General features: G+C 42.4%; 1 protein-coding gene across 1 annotated transcript; it reads left to right on the top strand.

Annotated features, from left to right (window-relative positions):
• Window positions 1–23,875, top strand: LOC132992949 (G patch domain-containing protein 2-like). Its single transcript, XM_061062550.1, has 10 exons — window positions 1–87; window positions 1,746–2,402; window positions 7,696–7,757; window positions 9,073–9,228; window positions 9,532–9,617; window positions 9,713–9,777; window positions 9,880–9,919; window positions 10,013–10,089; window positions 14,592–14,674; window positions 20,341–23,875. The coding sequence occupies exons 2-10, from the start codon at window positions 1,750–1,752 to the stop codon at window positions 20,598–20,600; spliced, it is 1,482 nt and encodes a 493-aa protein (XP_060918533.1). The 5' UTR covers window positions 1–87; window positions 1,746–1,749; the 3' UTR covers window positions 20,601–23,875.
• Window positions 23,876–27,735: the final 3,860 nt, after the last annotated feature.

Below are 27,735 nucleotides of genomic sequence, written 5' to 3'. Positions count from 1 at the left end.
AGACACCTGATTGGCTGGAGAGCGCAGGGCGGAAGTGCGTCTGCTGTCCCAGCTGTACTGAAAACAAAACAAGACAAGCTGCGACTGGTGAGTGCTCACAGTACACTGTATGCCTACACCTACATCATTTTAATACAAATATAAAGAACCATATCGACAAAACACGTTTGCTCTGTAAAACGCTGTTAAACTGTCTTTGTGTTCGCGGCTAGTGAACTGAAGGTGTGTGTGTGTGTGTGTGTGTGTGTGTGTGTGTGTGTGTGTGTGTGCGTGCGTGCCCCGTCCTTGTGCTGAGCTCACGTGTAAGATGTTGTTATGTAACAGCCTGCACACAGCATGCACACAGCTGAGGCTGCCTCTGCTTTGTACTCCAGCAGTGATGTTGTACAGCTGCTAAATATATATATTTAACTTGTATTGCAGAAGCTCACAGTGTGAATTAGACAATCTTACATCTCCAGAACAGAATCTGCCCGTGAATATTTATTTATAAGAGACGCAAAAACGCTATTGTAGAGGTCCATACTGTAGTCACACCTGAATCCAGAGATAACCACCGCAGCAGGAAATCTGTCAACTCCGGTATCAACAACAGAACACAGTCTGTTCAATATCAGGGTCTTCATTGTTTTTGCCTCTTTTGGAGATATGTCATGTCACATTAGTTCAGTTCAGCAGTTCCAATGTACAAAGAAGTGGTTCGTGATGTGAGGCTGACACATTATGAAGACAGTTAATGTAATATGTGTTGAGATTTTAAAAATATTGCATTATTATTTTCTGTGAATCACATGAAACATTGTATGGTTATACCTGAGGCAATAAAACTGGTGTTGTTATTGATTTGCTTACATTGCCCTGAGACTCAGAGTACTGTAAAATAACAAAAGGACTCAAGGAACACCATGGCAAGGTTTCTGACAGTAAACATTTTTTTTTTTTCCTAATTGGATATACTGTCCCATCCTTATTTCATGTTGGCCTATAAATGAAACTCAAAATCCGTTGGTAATGAAAAGGTTATAGAGTCAGTGATGTCACGATCAGTTTTCTTGATCTAATTTTATGCACTAACCCAAATTAACTTGCCCCTCAGAAGCGTTTTAAAGTGTGTAAAGGTTCAGACCCTTATTAACTTGTAATGGAAAACCTGATATCGACAGTGCTCTGTAGAAACTCGCATATTGCTATTTGTTTTGATGTCATCAATGGTGTTGAAATCTTTTCCTTGACATGATTAAGGGCGCACCCACACTAGGCCCTGTTGCTCCATACCATGCTGAAGCACTCCCTCCTCAGTCCCCTGCTGGACTGCGCTCACATTGCACGAGAGCCTGAGCACAGTTACTTCTTGTACATATACGTCATCAAGTCTTTTTTACTAGATGGTCACAGATTTGCCCAAAGACCCCCCCAAGTTCATGTTGGTTTTATCCAACTGACTCTGAACGGTCGGCCCAAATTTGAAGTTAACGCTCGACCTCTGCATCAGACTAACATGAACCCACTGTTTAAGTGATTGTGGATAGGAACACATTGTGAACCCGTGCTTGTAGGCCACTTTTTCCAACCATGCCAGGGCCAAGGAAGTGTACCATGCTTTAGCACAGTATGGACCACTTCCACTAGTCAAACTACTCAAATTGGACTTTTGGGAGTCGAAGGTGCTTGGGCACAGTACGGATTGCTTAGTGTGAGCGCGCCCTTCTGTTCATTCTGTTATATCGTGTGTCTTTGGTTTCCAGCACCATGATGGATGAGCTGGTACAGGACCTGGTGTCTGCTCTGGAGCAGCCCTCAGAGCAGAGGAAACTGTGGGAGGAAATGGTCCTGAGTCCGTTGCAGCGACGCCGACAAATCCGCCGCCGCAGAGGCCGCAAGCGCTGCCGTGACTCCTCCCTCTATTCTCTGGAGCACAGACGATACTGGATTGAAGCCTCTGAGTCCAGCTTGGATGAAGCCAGAGTGTTCAGAGGGAACTCCTCCTCAACAGTCGCTGCCTCATTAGCCAACTGCAGTGACTCGGATGACGTGACATCAACCTGCCGATGGCGCTCCGTCATGAGAGGTCCAGTCAGGACTAGACAGCCCTCCTGGCCAGAGTCTGACTCCTTCACTGAGAATAATCCTGGACGGCAGCTCAGGAGGAGGAGAAAGGTCAAAAGAATGACCCCAGACATCACACTAACGTTGCAGCAGAAGTTGAAGGTCTCAGGTGTAGATAGGAGGCGGAGACACAGGCCTTCTAGGATTCAGCATCTTTCCGGATCTAAGAAGAGGTCTGGTGGTTGGGTCGCAGCAGATCACCAGACTGAGGGAGCAAGGCAGATGGGAAACGAGTGGTGGAAGAGGAAGATGGCCAAGAAACACCGAGATGCTGCAGAAGATAACATGTCTGAGGGGTAATGTTAGATTTCAAGGATGTATATTCATGATTTCCTCATCTTTTTGTGGTTAAGTAAGCAACCAGACCCCTCATTTATTATAAATGTGTTACATTTAAGCCCAATAAGACAATATCCAATCCACCTCTGGCGTCCCTTAAAGGTTTTATCAATATAAATTGCATTCATTATTTGTGAAAAATAAGCAGTTCCAGTTTTCAAAAGTCTAAATTTGATTTGCTGTATTTCAGCAACAGTTAACCCTGTCAATGTGCAAAGAGTCAAGATTAAAAACATGTTGGAGAAGGAGCTCAAAACTCTAAAAGCCCTTTTTACCCTTTAAATGGAAAGTTACAAAGGCAGTTAAACCTACATAAAAGTCATGGGCATAACTAAAATCAGACAGAGGCAATTAAACAAGGCGACATTTAAGATGATCTATACTGCCTGTCTTCATGGAGCCACTTGTCAATATTCAGCCCGTCCTCAACGAGACAAAAAAAGAAAGTATAACAATCATACTAGTCCACTTTAAAGTATGGAGTAGACATTAAAAATGAATGATAGAGTCTCTTCATCTTCATCTCCTATAGCTGAAATGATCACCAGGGAGGATTCTTTGATAGTTATGCCCCCAGGCATCTGCAAGCTCATTATTTCCTTTCGAGAAATATTGTCACAAATAAATAAGTGACTTGGTGTGCTATTGATTTGTTTTGAAATGAATTCTTGTCTCGGGCTGGGTAATTAAAGCTGGGCCTGTCCCAGTGTCCCAAAGTGCACCCTCTTGTGTGCATTCTACTTAGTAAAACTAAATGTGGCTCTCAGTGCTGGCAGATAGGGAGATTATATCATCACTGTGAGGCAGAGGTTATCATATACTGTAGAATGAGGAAGAGAAGAAATTGTCAAGAAGTTGTCTTGAAAAAGGCCCATCATTATATCCTTTAGATCAAATTAAAATTTAAAATTTTTAATGTTTTGTCAAAGAAACAGTCAAAAACTAAAAGACTTAAATTTGCAGGATAAAGCAGCTTTATTCATACAGCAGCTTCCAGTGAACAGTCATCTTGGTCAATAGTTTGTTAAATAATCCCCAAAAAATTAAATTGTGTTGCTGTGTGAGGCTAAACTTCGAGGTAAATGCTTACTTTGGCAACACAAACATCTATTGACAGACTTAATTTCAGTGCCCTCATATGATAGCATGTGCTTATTTGCCCTTACATTTCTTCACAGGACAAACTGAAGTGTCTGTAAAACAAAAATATTTCTCTGATTTTGGGGCACTTAAAAGGCAAAGCACAGCTCAGTATGCACATACAGTAAGAGGCTCTGAGAACAAAATAACAAGGAACTCAACCCCATGGTGGCGCTGGAGGGAAAGACAAAGCTCAATCAAAGTTATTATATGAGAAAGTCTTTGTGCAATGAATGATTGTACCAAATGTTCCAATGCGTAGAGCAAACTTTGAGATGTTTCAGTCATAGTGATTGACCAACACACTGACTGACATCGACAAACAAAAAGTGCTGCTACAAATGTACAAAAAAAAGAAAAGAAAAACAAATAATCTACACATTTTAGCAGTCCAAATCAGGTATGTTGCATACAGATGACACTGACTAATAAAGGATCATAAAAACAGGTAAAGATAAGATAACCTCAAGTGTTTCAGACCTACTCTATCATTACCATCACATATTACTAAGGGGAATGGTTGTATTTTTTCATGGTACAAAAATATGTTCTTGGCTTTAAATATCACCCATGGTCCAAATGTGTAATAATGTAAAATAATCAGATAATAACCGGTGGGCATTGCAGTCGTGTAAGTATAACATTCAATAAGTCTTTTAAGCCAGGGAGCTCCACTACCCAAAGCCCTGCCGTGCTCTGGCCCGAATGTATTTCCTCTGAGAAGAAGACATTTGAGGTAACCGGTAATGGGACAGACAGAAGGCTTTACATCTTCTGGTTTAATTTGTGCTGACCTCTCCAGCCCCTAAATGGTACTTGTTTTCTTACTTTATGGAAAAATCAATAGCCGTTCTGACAGAAAACAGCTCCGGAGAAGAAATAAATGGGAACACCATGGCATGCTGTCAATCATTTCTCACTTACACCAGGCCAACGCTCCTGATTGCTGCTCAGTAGACTGCCACAGTAACAGAGGGCTGAACAATCTAATGGTTAAACTGAGGCAGGGGCAAAGGAAATGAACAAATGGCTGCAGTGATGAGGGGTTGACAGTGGTACAACAGAAGTATTTCCACTCCGACAGTGTATGGTCCAGTGGATGTTGGACTCAGATGCCACTGTTGAAATGTCTTTTAAAACACTCTTTATTTCTGTGCCATTCATTTTATTTACCTTTTTTTTATTGGGAGTGTGCGGCCTCCAAAGCCTCTCCTCAAGGTCACTCCTCTTACTGAGCCGAGCTTTGCCTACAGCCACCCGAGTGCAAGGAGAGCAGATGTTGGCAGCTCCAGTTGGGCTCCACATCCTTGATTAGACCTGGCCCAGCCTGCTGGCAGTGAGGCCACCTGGCGCCCAGGCTGGCCCAGCAAGCCGGCCTCACCTGTGGGGTAGACGCTGTCCCGGGCTCAGCGTCCGTCTCCAGATGTGAGCTGCTACTGGTGACTCCAACCCTGCCACCAGAAGAAAATAAAAGCCCCTGTGTGTGCTTTTCTCACACTCAGCTTCGTCTCGCTGTAATGTATATTTTGCAAACTCTACGAGGAGTTTTTTGGGGGGAAGCAGTGCAGCATTTGCTGAAGTTAATTTTCATAAATCTCTGAGACTAATCCAATTACTGCTGCTCAGGGATGGTGGGATAACCTTATAATCAGACGCCCATGGAAGAGGGCATGGATTCGGGTTGGGGTGGCTTGTTTGAAGAGCCCACAGATCCATTGTTATCAGCGCTTTGCCCCCCTCCGTCTCTGCCTCTTCTTTATTCCTCTGTAGAATGAGCCCCGGCTCAATAAATGGCGGCTAGGCTGTAATCTCTGTGCAAACTGCTCTGCCTCTCCCAGGAGCTGGGGATTATATCCTAATGATTAGTGCTCATCTGGATACTGTGTTTTGCTTCACCTCTTTGGCTTGTATAGAGACAATAGAGCCATGTGGGGTTCGGCTCTAAAATGCTGGAATGCACTTTTAGTTTTTGCCCTTGGCTTTGTTTCACCATGGACATATGGTGCTTTATCTAATTAAGACTTATTTGTTTCTGTAGCACTAATCCACAATAGAATATCTTATTTTTGACTTAAGGGGGGGGAGTACTATTTTATGCCTGCGTGAAAGACTAAGTTTGCCCTAAATGTTTGTCAACTTTTCTTGCCAAAGGTCACTGCTGAAGAAAGCAGAGGTGTTTCTTTTGGTCCCTAAGAAAAATGGTGGTCTCAATTATTCATGGCATTAATTAGCTAGTACTTAATGGAAATGGTCTCACATTGGCCCTGTGCCGCTCCAAGCGACATCACATTACACCTTTAATACGGATAAATTCTTAATGTTTGTCTCTAATTAATTGTTAATACCTGTGATTCTTCTTTCAAACTTTGCAGAAAGAAGCACATCCATATTTCTTAAACTTAGAAAATCGAAGAAGATGTCGCACTTCAGGTCAAAAATCTTTAGACACAAAGTGATAGTTGTTAAAGAGCTCCTTTTTTTTTTTTTTTTTTTTACTGATGCTGGAGTGTTGTGTGCTCCAGTGGCCAGCCAATGTGTCCAGAGGTTGGGTCCAGCTGAGCTGAGGCCTGGGGAATCAGCCTGGGATGACTCGGCCCGGGCCAGACATCTTCCAGATTCCCCGGAGAGGCCGGCTCCCACGCACATCTGCTTCTCTCGGATGTGAGAGGGAGATGATGCAGGACCATCTGGCCAGAAAGACGTGCACGCTTTACGGACGTCTTTCTGATCCGGCCGTCTCTTGCAGGCCTTTGCAATATGGCAAAGCACCGTATCAGCGCATATCTGACCCTCCAGCTTTTTCCTGTGAGCAAGGTCAGCGCTGATCAACAGGAAGCAAAATGCAAGGCAATCAGGAGCATCGGGCTCCACTTATTTTAAAGAGAAGTTTTAATGAGCCTTATTTCATGTTTTGATTGGCATTATTATGCATCTGATAACTGATAATAAAATACAGTTGAAGGTAAAACAACCATGTCAAGATCAGTAAAGAATAAAATAATGTTTAGACACACTCTTAGAAATAAAACAACCACTTCAAAATTCACTGCTATGCACCTCGGTTTTAGGGTTTAGAGTGCGTTTGTTGGTTACTATTTTCACCTGCGGATCAATACACATTAGAGAGAATCAAATATACAGTGTACAGGAGTGAGTGGAAATAAACCAATGAAGGACCTCAATATTATCCTGTCAGCTGTCCTTTAAGCTGACTGATATTAAGAATAGAACTTTAAAGAACACAAAGTGATTGTTAAGATATTTATTGAACAGATGTGCTTGTTGTTACATTTTTTTGAAGGATGCAAAGACATCAATTTGACAATTTGGTATAATTCAAGACAGGACATTGGTTTTTCCAGCTCTTGTCACCCCCCCACCCCCATCCTTCAAATGACCTCGGAGTGTCTGGAGGTCCTTGTTCAAGGTGACGGAGGTGTGAGAAAGGCTAAAAAAAACCCCGGGTGGTCTCGGGTAGCGGAGGGGGCACAGAGGGTGAGGAGGCAGTGTAACAGGGGTTGCCCGGGGGTTGCCGGCAACGGAGCAGTCTAGGCAGGAAGAAGCGACAGCCCACACAGCAGATGTTGGCCAGTTGTGTGGAAGCGGCACGTCTGTGGGCCACTTTGTGTGTGGGGCACACCCAGAGGGAGGGGGGCGGGCAGGGGGGGGAGTGTGTTTCGCTCTCCTGTCATCCTCCACAACGCAGGCCAGATTAGATTGGAGCTGACAGCGGAGGATATTCAATTAGATTGTGCATGTCACTCAGTGGCTTCGATCAGAGCCTCTCCTCATGCCTTTGTGTTTGCCATCGCGACAAGGGAGAACACGCCAGGTTCTGTCTTTTTGTGTCATTTCCATTTATGTCGACCTCTAGCTCTGGACTTCTTCATTATTTTTATTATTGAATGTTACATGTTAAACATTGACATTACGGGGGCTTGTAAATCTAAGATTCACATTGTTCACTTTTCAGATGCTATAACATTGTCTGACCTAAAGATTCAATCCTTTGAAATATGAAAAATCAAAACGTCTTTATTCTCAAATGTCATTCAGATCAAAGAAACAGGTCAGCGAAGATCATTCACATGTGGTGTTTTTTTCTTTCAGGGAAACCAGCAGCACATGCAGCAGTGACCCCGGCCTGTTCACCAATGATGAGGGAAGACAAGGTATAAAAAACAACAACAACTCAGACATAAGGGGAACGACAAACAACAACAACTTGATCTCTTCATTTTGTTCAAACTGGGTTTTACAGCTTGATCTAATGTTGAGTATTCAGAACCCACTTTTTGAGCTTCCTGATCATTGAGAGAAAGATGAAGTGTTGTCAGGTTTGGATGACACCCTGCCCAACTGAGGGAATGCTGAGGCTATACAGAGGGAGGCTTCCATACAATTGTCTGGTTGCTGGGCACCCAGGCGACTCTAATAAGACGTTGTCATGTCGTGTTAATGAGCGCTGAAGCCTTTGCTAATCTCATTAGCCATGGTGGGGCCAGGCGGCCTCTGATTTAACAGTTGTCACTACACCTTGACTGTGAGGAGCATGGTTCCTGCATGTTCCTTTGCTGACTGACAGGTCTGATATGGGCTGGTTGTCTGGGGACAGGACGGGTGTCGTCTGCTGGTCTGGTAGTGTGTTAGGGCTGCAGTTTGTTGTGCACACGTGTCAGTGAAAGCTCCCCTGAAGTTTGTCGGACGCGCCACCAAACATACAGAAGCGTATCTTCTATTGACTTCCTAAAAACACACCCTGCTATCACAGGCTTCATCACTTTTTGCATTAACCAACGAAACACCCGAATGTTAGCCTAATGGAGCAGAGGAATCTTATTGCAGCTCCACACATCACTGTTTTATCAAGTTACAACTAGATAGTTGCTATGTGTTACTTTACAGCTAGCACAGCTAAAACCATGACAAGACATCAGTGCAGGTTTTCCCGAATGACTTTTACCTTAATATTAATAACTCAAAGAAGTGCTAAAATATATTGAAGTTTGAAGGGGCTATATTGTATCCAACAACAAAAATCTTCTTAGGCTGAAAGATTGTTATCTGAGCTTTAAATCTATCTTTCCGTGTAGTTTTTCTGATGTTTTATTTTGCTCAGGACAGTTATTGTAGAGGGAATTCAGGATTTTTGTATTTGTTTTTCCAGGCCAAAGGGACTTTGTAGCGCCTGCCTGATGACATTCAAATTGGGGTTAGTTCAGGGACAAGACTACTTGCTTAAAGATAGTGTTTTGGGCTGAAAGAGATTTGTTGTGTTGTATTATCCAAAAAAAGCACTCTAAGTACTTATTGGAATCATTTTGAACAAGCTTTTTAATGACTGACTTGGTTAATTGATGTGTCTTGAGTGCTGCCATGACTCATGTGAAGCCTTGAGTTTTTTTTATTGTAGCAAAAGTTAGGTTTGTTGAGTATGAATAGGCTTTAACAGTGACGTGGGCTGACACAACATTTCCCCTGTCACAGGCGATGACGAGCAGAGTGACTGGTTCTTTGAAGGGGACTGTGGAGTTGGAGCTGGTGTGGCCGGCCTGCTGCCCAGCTGGGACTCAGACAACCAGCTTTCCCTTGAGGATAATCCTTCGCCCACCTTCCTGCAGCCTGCACGGCCCTCTCAGAGAGGTACTGTATGAGGGCAGTGTTAAAGTAGTTTTATTCCGTGGAAAGGACTACTGTAGTTGAAATGTGTGTGTTGTTCCATAGAAGAAGGGAGCCAGGTGTTGCATGTTGCATTTGTCCTTTAATTAGTACATCGTTTCCAGTATCAAGAACATTACTTTGCATGATAAAAAATGACCTTGCTGCACATTATTTTGTGTGTAAGTCATCACTTGACTGCAGAGCCATCTTGATCTATCAGTGGCAGAGGCGTTTGTTTTTTTCTGTATTTCTGAAACATCTTTTCTGATCCTTTTGCAATTCCAGGGAATCGGTATCATTCACACCTGAAACGAGCGCCTGGCGCTGCCTCCTGCTGCATCAGGAAGGATAGAAGACGGCTGCCCAGCAAGGTTAAAGCAAGCTGACATCTTCCTCGCTAGTATAAAACAATTCAGTTTTTATGGTGTTTGTTTCTTACTCTGGCTGTTGGTTTGTGTTTTTATAGGCAAACAGCATGCCAGTGTTTGTCAAGAGACTCCGACACTTTTCTCAAGATTCGTACCAGAGAGAGTAAGATATACTGCCTTAAAGTCTTTAAAACATAGTAGAACTATTGTGTTATTAAATTCATCTGTTTTCTTTTTTAATTGAATTTCCATTTTCTTCTTTTAGCTTTTGGCTGCCTTCTGTTGGGAAACGAGAACGATCCCAGGTATGTTTTTATATCGTATTTTACTTTCAGCCTTTTTTTCAGACTTAAATGGTGTCATTTAAAAATCTAAATCTTGATACTCTCAATTTCCAGTCGAAGCCTTTGTGTCCTATTGACATGATGTCAGAGAGCTCCCGTCTCAGATGTCCCTCGTCAGTCTGCAGAAACAGGTAGTTGACTAGTTAAACAAAGTCATTACTCAAGGGCCTTTTGGATTCAGTCTTTTTCAATCAAAGTTCAATATATTGATGGACCATTCTGTTGCTGTGTCATTCAAATGAAGCAGAGCACACGTTGTTGTTAACTAGACCAATCTTGTTCAGTGTTTCTGTGTGTGGAAGTCGGTTAGTTGTAAAGGACTGAAAATGTTTATTTAGCTAGATAGATACTTTACAAATAAACATACAACCGCTGTCCCCTCTCCCATACATATATATTAACCCAAAACAAAAATGTAAGTAAGCCCCTACATGAAATAAAATTAAACCTATGCAATTAAAATAGACTAATACAAAGAAAAATGTACATAACCCCGATCAGGAATAAATATATATATATGTGCAATTTAAGTGGAACCTATAAACTGTTTAAGGAACATTGGAAAAATTAGACCTGTGCATAAAAATAAATAAAAGTGTAGACCTTCTGAAGTTTAAAAAAAGGGAAATTTTAGTCCATGAGACTAAACAACTTCAGAGATTGACTGTTAGTCCTGTTTGCTGCAGAATGAAGTGTAATCAATCTATGTCTTAAAATAAGGATACTCATGTTAAATACACTAGAGAAGGATTTTTAAATGTATATGTGATGCATACTCCATGCAGTGGTACATAATTGACATGGATAAACAGATAACAATGTGTGTAAACAAACATCTTGATTCATTATATTTTACAAATAGATGCATTTCTGCAGTTCTTAGTCTTCCTTTTTTTAATAAACTTGCATTTTATTAAGGTGACAAAATGTTGTGTTGATCCTTAAACACGGTTTGGATTCCAAAAAAGGCAGTGTTTCATGTTTTACCAACATTTGAGTAATGCATGGTGTGTTCATTTGTCAATTTGAGCATTATGAGAACAGTAGAACAGTTTAAAGTTGTTTTTGAGCTGTTAAAGAGGCCCTCGGGTCTCCTTGACACCGAACAGAAAATAAGTGTAATGTCAATCCAGGCCTGAAGTATAAACTGAAGTTAAATACGATAATTCAATAGTTCTCAAGGTCAGTGTTCCCAAATAGAGAAATACTTTGTGTTTACATAGTAGTAATGCAGATTCAGAACCCTGTATTTCTGGGACTGCACAAAAAATAAAAAATAAAAAGCTTTATCCAGAAGGTGTTTGTCAAAGCATCTCATGGCTCCCAGTCATCCCTGGATCTGTTGGATCTGCATGGGGGACTGTTGAGAAGCCGCTTAGCTCCCTCAGCCTCAGGACTGCAGGACTCCTCATTGTATTGTTTTCACTCTGCCTATTTATGGTGCATTCTTAATTTTGTTTCACACACTCTTTTTCCCGCCTCTCTCTTGGGTTATTTTACAGAGAGCTCCAGCACTCCTTGATGAGGGGCAAAAACACGACTGCTATGAAAAGCCCCTGACTTCTTAGGGCTTTCTTTTTCTAAACTGGCCTCTTTCTTCTCCACCTGAAAGGTTCCTTCAGATTCCAGTTTGAGGCATTGTGAATACTAATTTCTCTCTATTAAAAAGCCCTCATATCCCTGCCATGCTCTCATTTGAATGGCGGACTCAGGGGAGACCTCTTAATTCCTTTATAGTGGGATTCAAGACCCTTCACTTCAAAAAGTATAAATCATACTCCCAAATGAACGAGGGAGAGAGAGAGGGGGGATTGACGAGAGGGGCTTCTGATGTGTCCCGTCGGACGGCACGAGCTGAATCCATCTCCCCAAGCTGCTCAAATCCCTTCTCCAGTGAGAGAGCGTCTCTGTCCTCACAACCCGGCTCTGCACACATGGCACCCATTCACTTCCTTAACTTTACCTTAACTTCCTCCAAAACACACACTCGCATGCAAACACAACAGAATATAAAGACATGTGTTTGCATGACAACGAATAGTGTTATAATTCCTTTTAATAAACTTTGAAATGTCCACTCCTGATTCAACTTAACTCTATTTTCATTTCTTCAGAGCGCCCTCCCTGCATGATCCATTTCAGGTCTACTAAGCTCCCTTATATTTGATTTTCTTTGTTTCCAAACACCCCTGATAGAAAAGATTTTTCCTCCGTGGGCAGAGTGTAAGCATTAATCTTGTACTGTGGCCAGGTTGAAATGATACTGTATTAATAAAAGCTGTCATCTCCTGTTTGCCGCCGGTTGACGGCCACAATCAGAGATTTGATGCTAAGTGATAAAGGCTGTATGAGGTTGCATGCTGTTTATCCTCATATCGGCTTGTGAACGGGCGCCGTGCTTTGTGGGATTTGGCTGTAATGCTCGGGGGCCGGCGGCCACGTTAAAATGCATAACTGCCTTCCACCTGAGCCAGGCAGCTGCAGCTTTTATCTATTGACTTATTTATTTCTAAATGACACTTGTGCTGTGAGATAAATCATAGTCTTACGCCACTCCCTTCCCAGTTTTCATTTTAATTGTGAGATCTCGGTGTCAGCAGTAAGTATATTGGTGTGAGTGGCCTATTGATTATTGATTTGGGGCTATTGATCATGTTCCCTGGAGACCCTAATCCTTTCTGATTCATTTGAATACCTCTATTAATCTTGAGATCCTGCTCACACCTGAAGCGCTGTGTACCCTAATGAAAATAGATGGCCATTTTGTAACTGCATCTCACTCCTCTTTTGATTTATTATTTTTAATTGATATATTTGCTTTTGGATGTGGCTGCCAAAATTACAATTGACCCTGTGTCAGTGCTGTTTTACTCTGCACCCTTAGGGACCGCACTGCATTTAAAAGTGTCTCATATGACCTGAAAAATCCATCTCGGAGACTTTTTCCTCAGTGTCCTTGTGTCTTCAGAATTCCGTTGTTGTTGGCCGTCTTCATTACATACGAGCTGTGTTTTTTTCATCGCTTAATGCTTCTGAGTCACTCTTTGTTTTCTCATCACAGTGTTTGTATATTAAGGGGACAAAACAACGGGGCCAACATCTGTCGAGCTTTTAAAAGTGATGAAGGAACAGATGTTAAATATAAAAACAGTGTTGTTCATTTTTTACAACTTGTCTCAGTTTTACACTGAGCTGCGTAACAAGCTTATAAAAAGCCTTTGGGTTCTGTTCAGAGATGAATGGTGGTGTTTTGCCTTGGTTAATGAGCCAGCTGATGGTATTCTCATGTTTGATTAGCATTGTGCTGAGCGTCTCTGGGCTCTGGTGGCCCCGCAGCGGCTCTACCCCTCAGCTCTCAGCAGCAGGGGAGGGCCCTCACCTCCCTCCAGGCTGCAGGGGCCCCTGAGCCACTTCGGCCTCGGTGTAATGAGGGAGGAGACGGAGGGATGGACCTCCACACATTAAGACCAAATGCATCAGGGTATTACTTTTAATACCTCAGGCGTGCCTCGTGAAATAATGCGACGTTTAAACGTCGATCGATTTTGGAATTAAAAAGTTAGTTTGCAAAGATTTACTGTGGGGAGTTCAATGCCTGAGCTCTTTATCAGGGGCGCAAATGGCTGGTTATGTGCTGTCCGACAGAGGTACGATTGAGGGATCGATAGGCGCGTGATTTACTAACTGGAGTACAGGTAATCAATAAGTATAAAAGTAAATGAAATATGCATTACTGGGATTTTATTAGAGAGGGGTAGCAGGGAGAGAATAACGGTCACGCCATTTATTTTTATATCTATTGATTATACAACATAGAGACTTCGCTCAAAGCATGCCCGGCACAGCTCCCGACACCCTGTGCCTGCACAGCCGTCATGTGATTTATGGGTGCTGAGGTCACAGAACGCGCTGCCTGTTAAGAGGCTGCCCTGACGGGGCCTGATTGGAGCATGTGTCTGTTAGAGCTGTGAGCTCTTTGTAGCCTGCAGACTAAGATAAGCTGAGCTGGTTAACAAGGAGCTCTCTTCTGTTCTGAAATCTGTCATAAACTCATTTTTACAGGTTCTGTTTTATGCATTTCAAACCAGCACGTAATATTGTTCTTTAAACATTCTCTAGCTTCTAGTTTATTATATCTTACCGTGCAATATTTGAACTCTGTTCCTGCCATCACATCTTGTTTCTTGTTCTTTTCACTCCACCTCCTGTGCACAAACATACCCCAGCACATCAGCTGTCTCTCCATCCCCCCCCACACCCCACTAGTGATGGAACGGACCTTGACCTTAACTTTACATCTCCGAACCCAGTGCTATTAAGCTGGTGAGGGGGCTTTTCCCATCTCAGGGCTTTGACATATGACACAGGAGGCATAGAGCAGGTGTGATTTGTGCAGGCACCACTCCTCATCCAGTAGTCCCTTTGGTGTTAACATGTATTAATGAAGAAAAATGAAGGTGTAATAAAATATGAACCAGACTGAGTTAAAATGTAAGCTGCAGTGATTAAAAACACTTGCGTTTATTGACTTATGTGAAATTATAACATTTCTATATGTTTAATTGGAACTTGTGGGTGCAGCACTATCATATGGTTAGTATTGTTTAATCTTTATATCTGTGTGTCCCACCAGGCAGACTAACGTCTCTCTGGGACTGTTGAGCACAGGAGAGTCCAGGAGGAGGGAAAGAGGAGCTGCAACTACCACAACATCAGGTAACACCATCCACACATGAGCTACTATTGAATCTCTGGCCTCTCCATACCTCTCAATGGAATTACTGTTATCAATTTTCATTCAACACTTCACATAGTATCAGTACTGATGAAAGTCCATTCTCATATAGACTTATTAGGCACCACCATCGGGTCAAAACTTCAAGTCGTGTAAAGCAAGTATTAACATTCTAATATGGTGAACATTAGAAATTAGTTATAAGTGGGGGTACGCCTGAAAATAAATCATGTGGGGGACAAACACAAGCGTTCTTTTTTATAGCTATTTTGCTAACATACGTATTTGATTATTTGCAGGTTGTAGTGGCTTGATTGTTCCCACTCTAGAGGGAGGCCATGACAGAAAAAGTTTGAGAAACAATTAGCTGACCCAGCAGGTTGACATAGTTAAGATCATAATAACAATGTGATCACTATAAGAAAGTATGATGTTAGCATTTGATGTTAGCATTTAGCTCAGACAGTCACTCTGACCTTGTGCAACCCCACACAGCACAGTTAGCGGAGCAGGCATGGAAGTAAGGTCTTAAAAAATAAAAAGAAACAAGTTTTAAGCAGAGGAAAAAGACACCGTTCGACTTGCTAGCTGTGTTCCGTTTATTTGTAATGTGGAAGAAGAATAGTGTGATGTGGAGTTCACCCTATTTGAGGTGGCACTGAGCAGCAGCTGTTGTGTCTGTTTGGACCAGTGAAGCTGCCTTTTTTCATTAGAGTCACAGCTCGGGGCCTTGTGTCGTTCTCGGATTGAAATCTGAATTGGTTTGTCCACCTCTTCTTCTGCTCCGTGCCCCCTCTCCATGCTCCAGCTTCTGTTTGTCATTTAAATAACAAATGCTGGTGGTTCCCTGATTTAGTGAGGGCTACAGACCTGTGATGTATATTAATATCGCTGCACAGTGCACTGTACCAGGGTCCATCATTCATTTGGATAAAAGAGGTGGAATTTAAAAACAGCCAATGCTTTACTTGGATACAGATTGCATCCATTTATTGCACTGAGTGATGGAACGGCTAGCGACTCTGTCCTTCACCTCCCCAGCGCTCAACCACTTCCCATAAAAGTAAAAAAGGATTCACCCCTGGCCCCTAAGGACCCCTCATATTCAACATGCGGAACAAGGGGCATCCCTCAGTTTTTCGACAGTTAACAGACCCAGAGTCAGTTGTTAAAGGTGTTAGAGGGGGACGGGGTGGGGGGACGCTTCCAAAATCTAAAGAGACAGGTACCTGATTCCTTTTCTTCTGAAATATGTTTTTTTGTCATCATGCCGAAAAAGCTAAATGGAAAGCTTTGACTATAAAGGATTGTCCTATAAGATGATTTACTGTCTGGTGTAAGTTTCAAAAATAGAATGCTTTTGCAAACTTGCATAAAGAGACTTCCTGATCTGACCCCCCCCCACACACACACACACACACACACACACCAAAAGCCCCGCTCAGAGTGTTTTCCTGCTCCTCGAGTCTAGTGCCCCCTGTCCACCGTGATTTATCATGCATCCCATGTCGTCCAATGTCAGTTTCTGTAGCTGCAACTGCTCTGTATAAATCTTTACGTTGGCAGCCCGCTGCACCATGTCTCTCCTCAGTAATCTCAACACTACCAGGAAATGCACACTCACTCTGACAAGCTTTCACTCTCCCTGTACAAATTTTATTTTTGTTGCTTTTCTGCCATGAATGTATACAGAACAGATACAAAAAAAATCACATTCAGTGATTTATTAGTGTTGTTTTTTTTCTGGTAAACATCCTGTTTGCATGGAAAGACTCCAATTTGTAGACAGAAAAGCATGGCTCCCTGTGTTGCGCTTAGTGAATACGACAGCTGAGTCTTTGTTGGAGTTGGCCAGAGGAAGTGGATTGTTGTATTTTTTTAGTGGTTGATTTGAAACTCTGTAATCAGGAGTGAAAATAGTCTGCGGCGCGAGGTGTCTCACAGGGCTCCGTTGGGAATTACTGAGGCGGTACCCAGCTGTTGCTTTGTCTTCTTTCTTTACCCTTTTAGCACTTCCACGGCACTGCTGATGCTGGCTGTGAGAAGAAAAAAAAACTACAAAAACACTTATCAAGCCAGGTATCTGTTTGGATTAGATCACCGCTCCATTTCTCAGCCTTAAATTGCCTGTTTTCTGCTTTTCACACCAACATCAATCCAGCAATCCAACTCAATCCAACAGGTGCTGACTAGATCTGGAACAAAAAAATGTTTCATGTTCTGTGTTATCAGGTATTATTTTTAAAAAGTACAGATTAAAATTGTCACTTTAGCTAGATCAATTTGTACATGAGAAATCATTTCTTCGAATATTTATATCTTTTAAAATTTAGAAAAAACAACATGTTTCCCAAATAACTTACAATAAAATCAATTCATTTTACATTCACCATGGTTTAAGAAGAGTTATTTATAAGGCAAAGATGAATCAGTGAGTGTAAAGATCCTGATGGATTTTAATAGCCTTGGCTGATCTCGCTCACAGACTAATTAATTATTGCAATCTTACTCCTCCCCTGCTGTCGCTGATAATGCCCTTCATCTCTATCTCTATAAAGGGATGATGGCAATAAACCAAAACTTGAACTTATCCCGTGTGCTGTATTTCAGTCAGAGTTAGAGTTTGGACTTAATAAGCGGGTTGCAGTCAGTGTGATTGACCTCGTCAGACTGTTAGTGCGTTATCTCTGAATGTCGTACAGAGCCCCATGCTGGTGCACATGTTGAGGCCGGACCCCTCGGTCAGCTTGGCCGCCTCTCCTCTCCCCTCTCTCTTCATGTGTCTCCTTGCCCGAGCAAGACGGCTGCTTGACAGATCACCTGCGTCGGAGGCCCGCCATGTTCCTGCCCGGCGGTCCGGCCCCCTCTCATTAATGCCCAGGCTGGTGCGAGGGGCCGTATGGCAGCACAAGACAAATAACGCTACCACTCAGCCATCACTTCTGCTGACAGAAATGCAGCCCACCGCACTATTTCGCCCTCTCCGGCTCCACTCCACACCCTGCTTGCGTCCTTCAAAGAAAACCCCTACCTCGCCCCCACCCATCTCCTCCGCTTCCACCTGCACCTGCCTGCGCTGCTCCACCAAACTTTCACAGTGTTTTTTTTTTTTAGCTGTAGCTGCAGGGGTGAGCTTTTCTCTGGGACCCACACCCAATTTGACATAGTGTAGCCATGGGCTTTGCTGCTTTTGTCACAACTCTAATTGTTTTCTGTTTTGTTTCATATTTAAGGGGCCAGATGAGTTTAATCATAGCTCAGGCTGTCAGGTGCTTCTTGACTTGTTTGGGAACAGACCCTCTCGCCAGGAGGCCTGATTTGAACGTCCTATTTTGTCAATTGTGCTGTTTAAGGAATCACTCGTTAGTGTGTGTGTGTGTGTGTGTGAGATAGAGAGAGAGAGAGAGTGCCAAGGAGAGCGAGCTGCAGAGAGAAACACAAAGGCTAATCATTAAAGAGCTATTCAACCCTGTTCATTTAAGTGTGGGAATCAGCAGGCCCATTACTGTCAATGTGTAATTAGCTGATTAATAAACAGGGGGAAGGGGAGTGCTCCAGGAAGGCCTGTAATGATTGTTTTTAGAGAGCATCACACGAGAGCTTATTAAGCTGGTACGATGGTTCCATTCAGCCACCCATTATCACCCACAATAAATGCATGTACTGTAATTCTCCCATTGACAGAAAACCTTTACGTTGTAATGTCTTTATTGACCTTGATGTGAAACCAGTTGAGTGGAGGTGTTCTGGCCATCTTTTATGTAAGCGTTTGATTAATGTTTATCACTTGTGTTTCTTATAATAAAAAGATAAATATTTGTAATGAGATGGTGTATGTGAAGGTCTTAAATGGGTTTTTAAATAGCAGAGGAACACAGTATGTTAACTTAAGTGTAAATGAGTGTATTTTTAGATTGCACTTTGTTATTCACTAAACGTCTACTGGCTGCTTTAGTAACTACAACTTCGGTTCATTTCAGAGGATTTTTCTTCTTCTTCTTAAAACACATTGTAAATGAAACAAGTAGTCCTCAAACATTTGGGCCTGTTGGTGTCCTTGTTACTCTGCAAATTTCTGATTTATTTTCTCTAAACTTGTCTGACAGTTTTATTTTATAGACGGTTTGAAGCCCAAAGAGTGATTTCACAAGATTAGAGAGATTATTTCCCAACGTATCATGGAAACCATTCAATAAAACTACATCATTGTGAGTGAAGTAGTTACCAGACTACCACAATTAACCTTCCAAAAAAGCTAAATGCTACTTACCCATGCATGAATCAGTTAAAAAAATCACATAACACAATTTAGAATCAATACACCAGTCACATGGGCCATTTCTTCTGCAGGATCAGCACTTTTATAATACAAACAGTAACCACATGTGAGAGAGTGCAGGACACTTACTTGTGATGTACCATATTTAAATTGCTACTATTGTTGCGCAAGAATAGCACGTGCACGGTTTTTCACTGTACAAAGAGCTTCGCAAGAGAAACTTGAATACAGGCCCAACAATCAGCAGGAATAATGTAATGATATTAAATTATGACTTTCTCTTTTTGAATCATTAAAAGGTTTTTTTTTGTCTATTCTTTCAGTGTAAAAATGCATACTGTATCCTGCTGGTGACCTTGAACTACAGCAGACGCTCGTATCTGCTCTGCCCTGTATATGTTAACACACCCACAAACTAAAATGTTCCCAACCTTTTCTTTGTTTCGGTCTAATAAGAAAAACGCTGAATTTTGATCCAAGCCTTTGACTCTGTTTAACCTGAGTGTTTGGGTTGAACCTCAGCAACGGTTAGTCATCGTTCCCTCAAGAAATATTAATCAATTATCTTGCCCGCCGGATCAGTTTGGGGAAGAAGTCATCTGGAAAGAGGCACAAGCAGATATAATGGGAAGGAGCAAAAGCACATGCCAGTGAATGCTGTAATGCCTAATCCTTTGAGACAGCCCAGAGCCACAATGTCACTTCTAGTTCCCTCGTCCTCTGCTCCCGGGACCGCCTCCCCAATGTCTTGTGTGACCGCCGCAAACTTCTTTTTTTGGGTCGAGATCAGGAAAGATTTATTTATCAGGCGTGTTAGGGACTGCAATTGTTTTAGAGTTCTTCTGTCTGCTGCAAAATTGGCTCTGGTTCACTTTCAGATATTTCCCTTCACTCTCAGTGACTGAAAGCTTTAAAAGTGAGTGAGATTAAGAGAAAGAGGATGTTAAAAAAAAAAAGAGTGCGGTCAGTGAGATGTGAACCTGTGATGAATGGAGTTAAAAACTGTTAAAAACCTACAGCTTCTTCCACACCATAACCAGAGAGGGGGGAAGTTAAGCCATAAGAGCAGCACAGATTGGCCTTTTAATAACCATGTCCACAAGTCATATGGGGCCAAATTGGATTTGGCTCACTTGACCAAAACCTCATTAATATTTAACCTATTAGATGAGGATTGCTTCAAAGTTTTATTTTAATATACCTAAAAGAGTGGGCGATCCATGAGTCGTGGGCCAAATTAGATTTTTATTTGAGAGGCTGTCCATTGAAAATGTGATTTATGTGCTTATCTTTTACTGTTTGTTCTTTGTGTTGTGTTACACGTCTAGAATTCAATATGGGCTTTTTTTTTTATTTATCTCCCTACAGCTAGCAACCCATTTCATAAGGATCACCAGGGGGAGGAGGCACAGGGAGCCAGCAACACCTCCACCCAAGAGGCTGTGGGACCAAACACCAAATTTTCCCAGTCATTCACCTCTGCACACCCTGAGAGTTTATCTTTTCTTACAGCGGGGACCATAAACGAGGCTGGACAGGCACACCTAAGTCTGGACGAGCATGCTGAAAGCAAAGCTACAGAACCAGAGGAAGAAAAGAGTGATCCTCCACTCACTACGGAATCTTAAAGACAAAGAAAAAATACAATCATTTCTCCTAAAATCAGCATGTGACTGCCAGATCCACTCTTTCCTGCTAGTATATTAAGCATGACAAATGTTAATGCAATCAAGCCTTGTTAACCCTCCGCCATCTCCTCAAGGAAGAAAGCAGCTTCAAGAGGCCCCTTGTTTGACTCAAGACTTGACAGCTCCTCCTGTTTCCACACACATGGTCTCCAGGCCACCTGCTACCATAAAATACAGCAATTATGTCCACTCTAGTAGCACAGCGATTGTCAGTGGGAACACTGGGAAGGGAGTCAGGTAAATGTTTGGCGGCTGTGCAGTTTTTTTTTGCTCTAAGTTCAGCAGCACGTAGCTAGCTTCGAGACACATTTGAGCATCAGAATGTTTAGCTGCCACATGCTGCTACAAAGTTCAGAGAGGCAACCACCGGTAGAGAGCCACACAAAGTACAGGCCTCCCATTAACATGGATTTAAAAAGCTACAGTGTGTACAAAGGTGCTCATTAGCACAACACAGAGGGAGTGTAGTCGCCGTCCTCGGAGGCCTGCCTCTGTTCTCCTCAGCTTACCTTCCATATTCAAATTTTGCCCAAATGTATTTAAGTTCAAGGCCGGCTGCAAATCCGTTTGAACAGGCCTTTTTTTCAGTAGTGGTGGATTAGTTGCTTTTGGCGCTGTGCAGAGAGAGGCAAAGAAAAGGAGTCAGAGGAGCTGCTGGAGACAGCGAGGAGAGTCGTACACCGTCTTTTCACCTACCCTTGGGGTATACATTTCTCCGACTCGCGCCCCATCAGATGCATTAAAGGATCAATGGCAGCATACAGTGAGATCAAACGCTAACAATTTTCCAAGCTCGAAAACAAGCAGCATTTTTAGAATTTTTTTTTTTTTTTATTGTAGTAAAGTGGACTCTACAGTATAGGTGATAAGTGTTGAAGTCTTTAAAAAACAGAAGTGCTACTTCTGCACATAACCAGATAGTCTCAGCTCGCTTGCAATCATCTTGAAAAGTATTTTACAGGGGCAGCCGTTTTCTTTTTTGTGTTATTTTTTTTAACATGCCCCCCCCCCCAAAAACTCATATCTAAAATCCTCCTAGTACATATTACACAGGTAAGCACTTACTATAATAAGTGCATAAGAAACCTTTTTAGTGAATCCAACCGTATTACATTCAGCTGCACGCTGCATGTCTTCTTAGACACCTTAAAGTCTTATTTAAGAGAAGAATCTCTTTAGTAGAATGAGATTTGCCAATTAACATGAGTTATACGTCTGCAATAATCCGTCTGAGAAGGCTTTATGTGATCATGTTGGCCAGGGATGACATTTATAAATGCTGTGTGTGCACACTCGTCTAAATGGATGCCTCACACAAGACATCCTGCCACAGGAATCAGTCAAAGTGTAGAGGAAGGGAGCAACCCCCACCCCCTCCTGCCCAAGATACTTTTCATGTATCTGCTGCTCGAGCTGGACCTTGGAGTCCGATTGTGGGCTCTTCCCAGCCCAGGAAACACAGCAGATTGATAGAAATATCAACGTTTGATCGTGGTAATAAAAAAAAAAAAAAACTGGGAGATTTTGATAAATATGTTGGGGACTTCTTTGAGACATATGCCCCTTGATGCTGAGGTATTGAGTGTATGGTATTTTCAGAAGCTCTTCTTGCTGTGGCATTATCTGTCAGTCTGTGTTTCGGTGACAAAGCCTTGACAGGGGAGGAGGACGCAGCATTTCAGATGGTGTTACATGAGAAGTATGCATGGGAAACACCTCACCTGCCTCTCAGGTAATTAGCAGCCACCATATCGACATCTCAGACAGACTGTATGCCCCCAAAATGAATTTCCAATGGCCAGGAAGTTGGGAGAATGGCTTCCGCACAGCCAGTCAATTGCCCTGTTACAGTTAAGGAATCCAGCGGCTTGGTACCACTCATATTTCATCCAAGGTAAAGATTACCTGTCAGGCCCATGGGAGATGTATTGATCTGTTTTCCTTTTTCCGCCAGCAATCACCTGACAAAGGCACCTAGGAGGCGAGTGAATGAGTGATGCCTGGTCTGTCTGCTCCAGCACCGTGGCTGGTAGTGTCCACTGATGGGTGGAGAAGTGATGAGGAAGAGGAGAGATAATGCAGTCATAAACTCTGTTTGAACCTCCTCTGTATGCATGCAGGGCAGCCCCCTCGGTCCCCTTCAGGGTCACAGGTCAGTGGGGAATTTGCTTTTTTTTTTGTGTGTGTGTAGCTCCTTTCTTGTCAGTGGCGTTTGTTCTTGCTGTGTAGACTGTAGTGATGATAGAAACACATGCAAAAGAGGCTCTCTGGTTCCTGCTGACAAATGCATGTTGCGAGTCACCGTAGTTCAACTCACTTTGGGTTTCAAAAGAATCCCAGTTTGATCCGGAAACCCTGCTCACAATAAAATCCAACCTTGTGTGGTCAGGGTTTCTGGTGACTATAAGTGTGGCAATACAGCACTATCAAGAATCAATATATTATACAATATGTAATGTGTTTTGGCAGCTAAAACTGTATATATCTGCCTTGTTCTGTTGAATGTCAATTTATGAGATGTGCATTTAAAGTGATTTCACTGTTTTAAATGTGTTGTATTTAAGCATCATAACAGGTTCATTAATTGAGGATTTTGGGCTGAGGACATAGTATACATAAATTAAATTTAATAATAGATAAAAGTTATGTCTCTGTTTTTTTACTGGCTTAATTTTAAATTCATTTACAAGGATTTAAATATATCTCCATGTTATCAGTGCTCTTAGGCAGCTATCCACATTTGATATGTTGTACAAATAGCATCTTATCTCACAGGCTGTTATCTTTATATTTAATAGGAGCGGAGGCATGCCTAATTGCTTTGCAAATGATCTAAAGAGGATTACTCCTCACTCAGAAAGCCTGCATGTTGTCGCTAGATATTAGAGAGACATTAAAATAAAAAAAAAGTAATCTGACCTGCAGTGCAGCGTTTATGAACTGTCAAAATACATGTCAGTACGAGGTTGATTCTCTGCTGTATACACATAATAATGAGCTGTTATGGGTTCAAACTCTTTCAAGTTTGTAATGTGTTAGACATTTGCCTGTTCTCAAAATGATGCAACAGGATTTTTCTAATGATGTAATGTCTTATCTTCATGTCTTGTGATGTTGAAATAATGTCTCCATGTTATGAGTATTTATAGGAATAAGTACTACAGTATCTATTTATTTCAAATGCTGATTTGTGTGCAATAAATGATTGATCATGATTGTGTGATTTTTTTTTTGTTGAGTGAATATGTTACAAGTACGACAGGGCTTCTAATTATGTTGAACAAATGTAAATCAGATTTTACTCCTAGTTTACGTAGTGACGTTAAATTGAGGCGAGTGATGATGACGTTGACCTGTGCTGCATGTTGTGCAATTTGATTACCTGTGTGTGAGTTTTTAAGTTTGGGACAATATAAAGACACTGCAGTCTTAACTGTTTCTAGTCCAAGAGTAAAGAAAGTCAAGTTGATTCAGTGAAATATGACAATTTGGTGCTAACCAGCTGTTTGTGGGCAGCGGTACTTTAATCATGAAGGAGAAGTGACTACGGATTCATGTACTGCCAATTTGAGAATGCCAATTGCCAACGAGGCGAGACAGTGCGATGCGTAACATTGAAGATAATAAAGACGACAATGAGGACGACGAAGAAAGGGAATTTCCACTGCATAATACTGTAACTTAATGGTGTGTACTTAAAGTAAGCTACTTTTGTAATAGACGTGTTCCTTACGCAAACATACGCTTAAGTTAGCAGGCTGCTGCTAGCTAACTGGAGTTGTGTGTTATTGTTTCAGTAGAAATTTGATTGTAGCTGCTTTTTAATTCTATGAATGCACCAAAATAGTTTTTGTTTGGTACCTTTAGTAGTGTGCATCTCTAAGCAGGACCTAGCTGAGTACCTCCACTTGCGCTAGAAGTAACAATAAGGTCACAAACCATATTTTTAAAAGTATTAGCATGCTAACATTTGCAAATTAGCATTCAAAAATCAACAGTTGATGTTCATGGGAATATAATTAGCCGAGAGCTGTATAAAAGTGTCACCAAGATCAACTTGTGTACCAAATTTCATTGCACTACATCCATTAGATTTGGAAACATTTAGCTCTAAACTACAAATGTAACAGCTCATGGTGGCACAAGAGGAAGAATTGGTAGAATCTATACGGATCAAAATTATAATGGCAACACATCCAGTAGGTGATGAGATATTTTAATGTGGACTGAAGAGGTGGACAGACCCAACGGCTGACAGACTGACTTCACCATCCATAGGGCTGCTTCTGGAGTGACAGAAACCCCACAAGATTTGACAGCGGCCCTGCTGAATACAAATGTTAGTGTGGCTCACAGAGAAAATACTCCCTTGGCTGATGGAGATTATCACTAGATCCCCCACTGTTAATCTTGCGACTGAATGCTGAAGACGGCCGTAGTCATTCGGCCAAGTGTTGAGAGTCGGAGCAATTCTCTCTGCTCACCAGTGGTCCACGGTTACAAATCACATCATCAGCTGTCTGAGCACCAGCAGCCACCTCTTCTCCACCAGATTGATGGTGAAATGGAGGAAAAATCAATGGCTTCCTCTCGTCAGAAAGAGCCAGCTCTGTCATGTTTGGGAGTTTGATGTTACCCTCTCTTACTCTCCCTCGGCAATGGGAAATTGAAAGCTGAGTTTGAACAAGCTGACAGACGTGAACAGACTGAAGTGGCTCAAGTCGATTTAACGACCGATTTCGATCTGCCACTTTTACTTGTGAGGTTATCAGTTCTGCTTTTACAAAACACTTCTAAACCACTGCTGAAGATCACAGTGATCAGGTTGAGTTAGTTGAGTTCCTTTTTAAATGATAGATAGTCTTCAAACCGACTTGTGAGCTCCTGTGTAGGTGACCCTGTGAGTAACAGCAGTCAGCTTTCTTACTAGTCCCCCCCCCCTTGGAGCCCCCCTCCATCACTTCATCCTTATCACCGCTATGACACACTGCAACTGTGAAGCCAGGTTTCCTTTCACTGCCTGCTCTGAAATGAGCAAGCATCACTGAGCTTTTTCACTCCGACACATATACCCCTCTTTAATGGAAAATTCAAATACCACATATCAGCTGAATGCAATATTCACTTAGCGAGAGATAACACTGTTGCTTGATGTGTCTCTTGTATCTGGTTCAGAAAAGGCACTGCTCCGTCGTTTACACCCGATCTGACTGTGAAACTCGGTTTGTAAATTCTGGGTGTGTGGCCTGTTCACTCTGCTTCATTGGTGTGTGCATACATGGTCCTCTAGTGTATTTGAGGGGGAGCAGATTTCAGGGCATCTGTGCTTGTCCTGCGGTTTCTCATGTCCTTACACCAGCACCATCCCTTTTCATTTCTGCTGGCATTCTAATCAGAGCGTTACGAGCTGCAGCGGGTGAAGTACGCAGAAAGTTGTGTTTCTTGACAGCCAATAAAAACTGTATAATCTCCCTGATTCAAGTGGCCCATTTAAAAAAAAAAAACACTAACTAGTGCCATCACTCAGACCACCCCTTCCCTTTTTCTTTAATGCTCTTTTTTATTTAATATATAGCCCATGAAAAATGAGAGACTCCCGCTCCGCTGTGTAGATATTTTGTTGCTGATGATGCGAGACGAATTTCCATCACAGCTTTGTTTCCAGCGGGTGAGCGGATAATCTTTTACAGCACAGGGAGGGAGGGCCCTGCGCCCATCAATCTCCGGGGCTTATAGCTGCTGCATGGTTGCCTTACCTGACCACAACGCCTGCACAGTACCACACTAGTGGCCCACTCAGGGTTAGGAGCCAGAAGGGGATATGGCCACACTGAAAGATCACTCAGAGAGCTGCCACAACCCAAACCCCTCCTTAACCTGCAGCACACTTATGTTCCATTATTCCTTTCATTGTTATTATATCATTTTTCTAACAAGGCGTTCGGTTCGGAAAGAGCAGCATTTCTCTCCTGCTGACAGCGGGGTAAAACTATGTTTGCAGCCAGGGGCCTCAGCTGCTCCTTTGTCTACACAGAACCGCTCCAGAGGCTTTTTAACCATGTGCACGAGGTGTTGTAAGGCAAAAGGTTTCAGTTTTAGTCCTGGCATCCTGCCTGGCCAGCCCCCTCGAGAGGGGCGCTGGTGGTCCCCGTGCTGGCGTAATGGCAGCTTGCTCGCTCTCTGCACCCCGCTGCCCTGGCAATCGCCTGCTGTACAGCTCCTTCCCGTGGAGACGCCGCCGCTCTGATTGACAATAATGGGAAGTGGCAGAATCGATGGGAGACAAGAGAGGGGTGCACGTGAAATTCTCCAGGAGCTTCCAGTCACAGACCAGAGGCTCTGGCACCACTCACCTGTCATCCCCGCTGCACCAGGATTAGGGCCTGTGACAGCGAGAGACGCTCCAAGAGAAAGATGCAGTGGTTGTCATTGTCACTGACAGAAAGGAAGTTGTGCCTCTCCTGCACACTTAAGCTACATAGATGTGACAAACTCTAAAATAACAAGTTACTGAAAAGGACTACAAATGTCACTTGTTTTCTTATCAGGAATGCACAGTTACCCCCTTTTTTTCTTCCTTTTGCAGCATGGAAATGTCACATAGGACTCCAGATAGGACTTTGTAAAATCAAGCAAGCAGATACAGTAGACTCTGGGTTTTGGCTCCGTTAAAATAACAGGGAAATGTTAATGGATCCCAATATGAGGATGGGAATGTCAGATCACCCCTTCTCCCTTCGACAATTACGCAGGGCTGGAAACAGCCAGTTTCTTCAAGTGGTCCATGAAGACCTGGAGGCTGACCAAGCTGCTCAAAATATTTTCTGTCAGATGCAAAAGAGGCCAACATCTTTACCAGGAAAAAAACATTCTTACCTACATTTAGACAAGAAACATTAGTAATAAATAAGCAGTTGACATAGAGTAACATGAAAGAATTAAATCTTTGGGACTACTGGTAGTTGAATAAAATGTATCTGATTACAGGGATTAAAATAGAATTGCACTTTGTACTTTGTCATGCTAAGTGTGTGTCATTTTCTGTGTGCTGCAGCAGTAGATGGAGGCCATGTGT

Source organism: Labrus mixtus, chromosome 18 (genome assembly GCF_963584025.1).
Source record: "Labrus mixtus chromosome 18, fLabMix1.1, whole genome shotgun sequence".
NCBI classification, from domain to species: Eukaryota; Metazoa; Chordata; class Actinopteri; order Labriformes; family Labridae; genus Labrus; species Labrus mixtus.
This window is presented reverse-complemented; position numbering and strand designations above follow the sequence as displayed.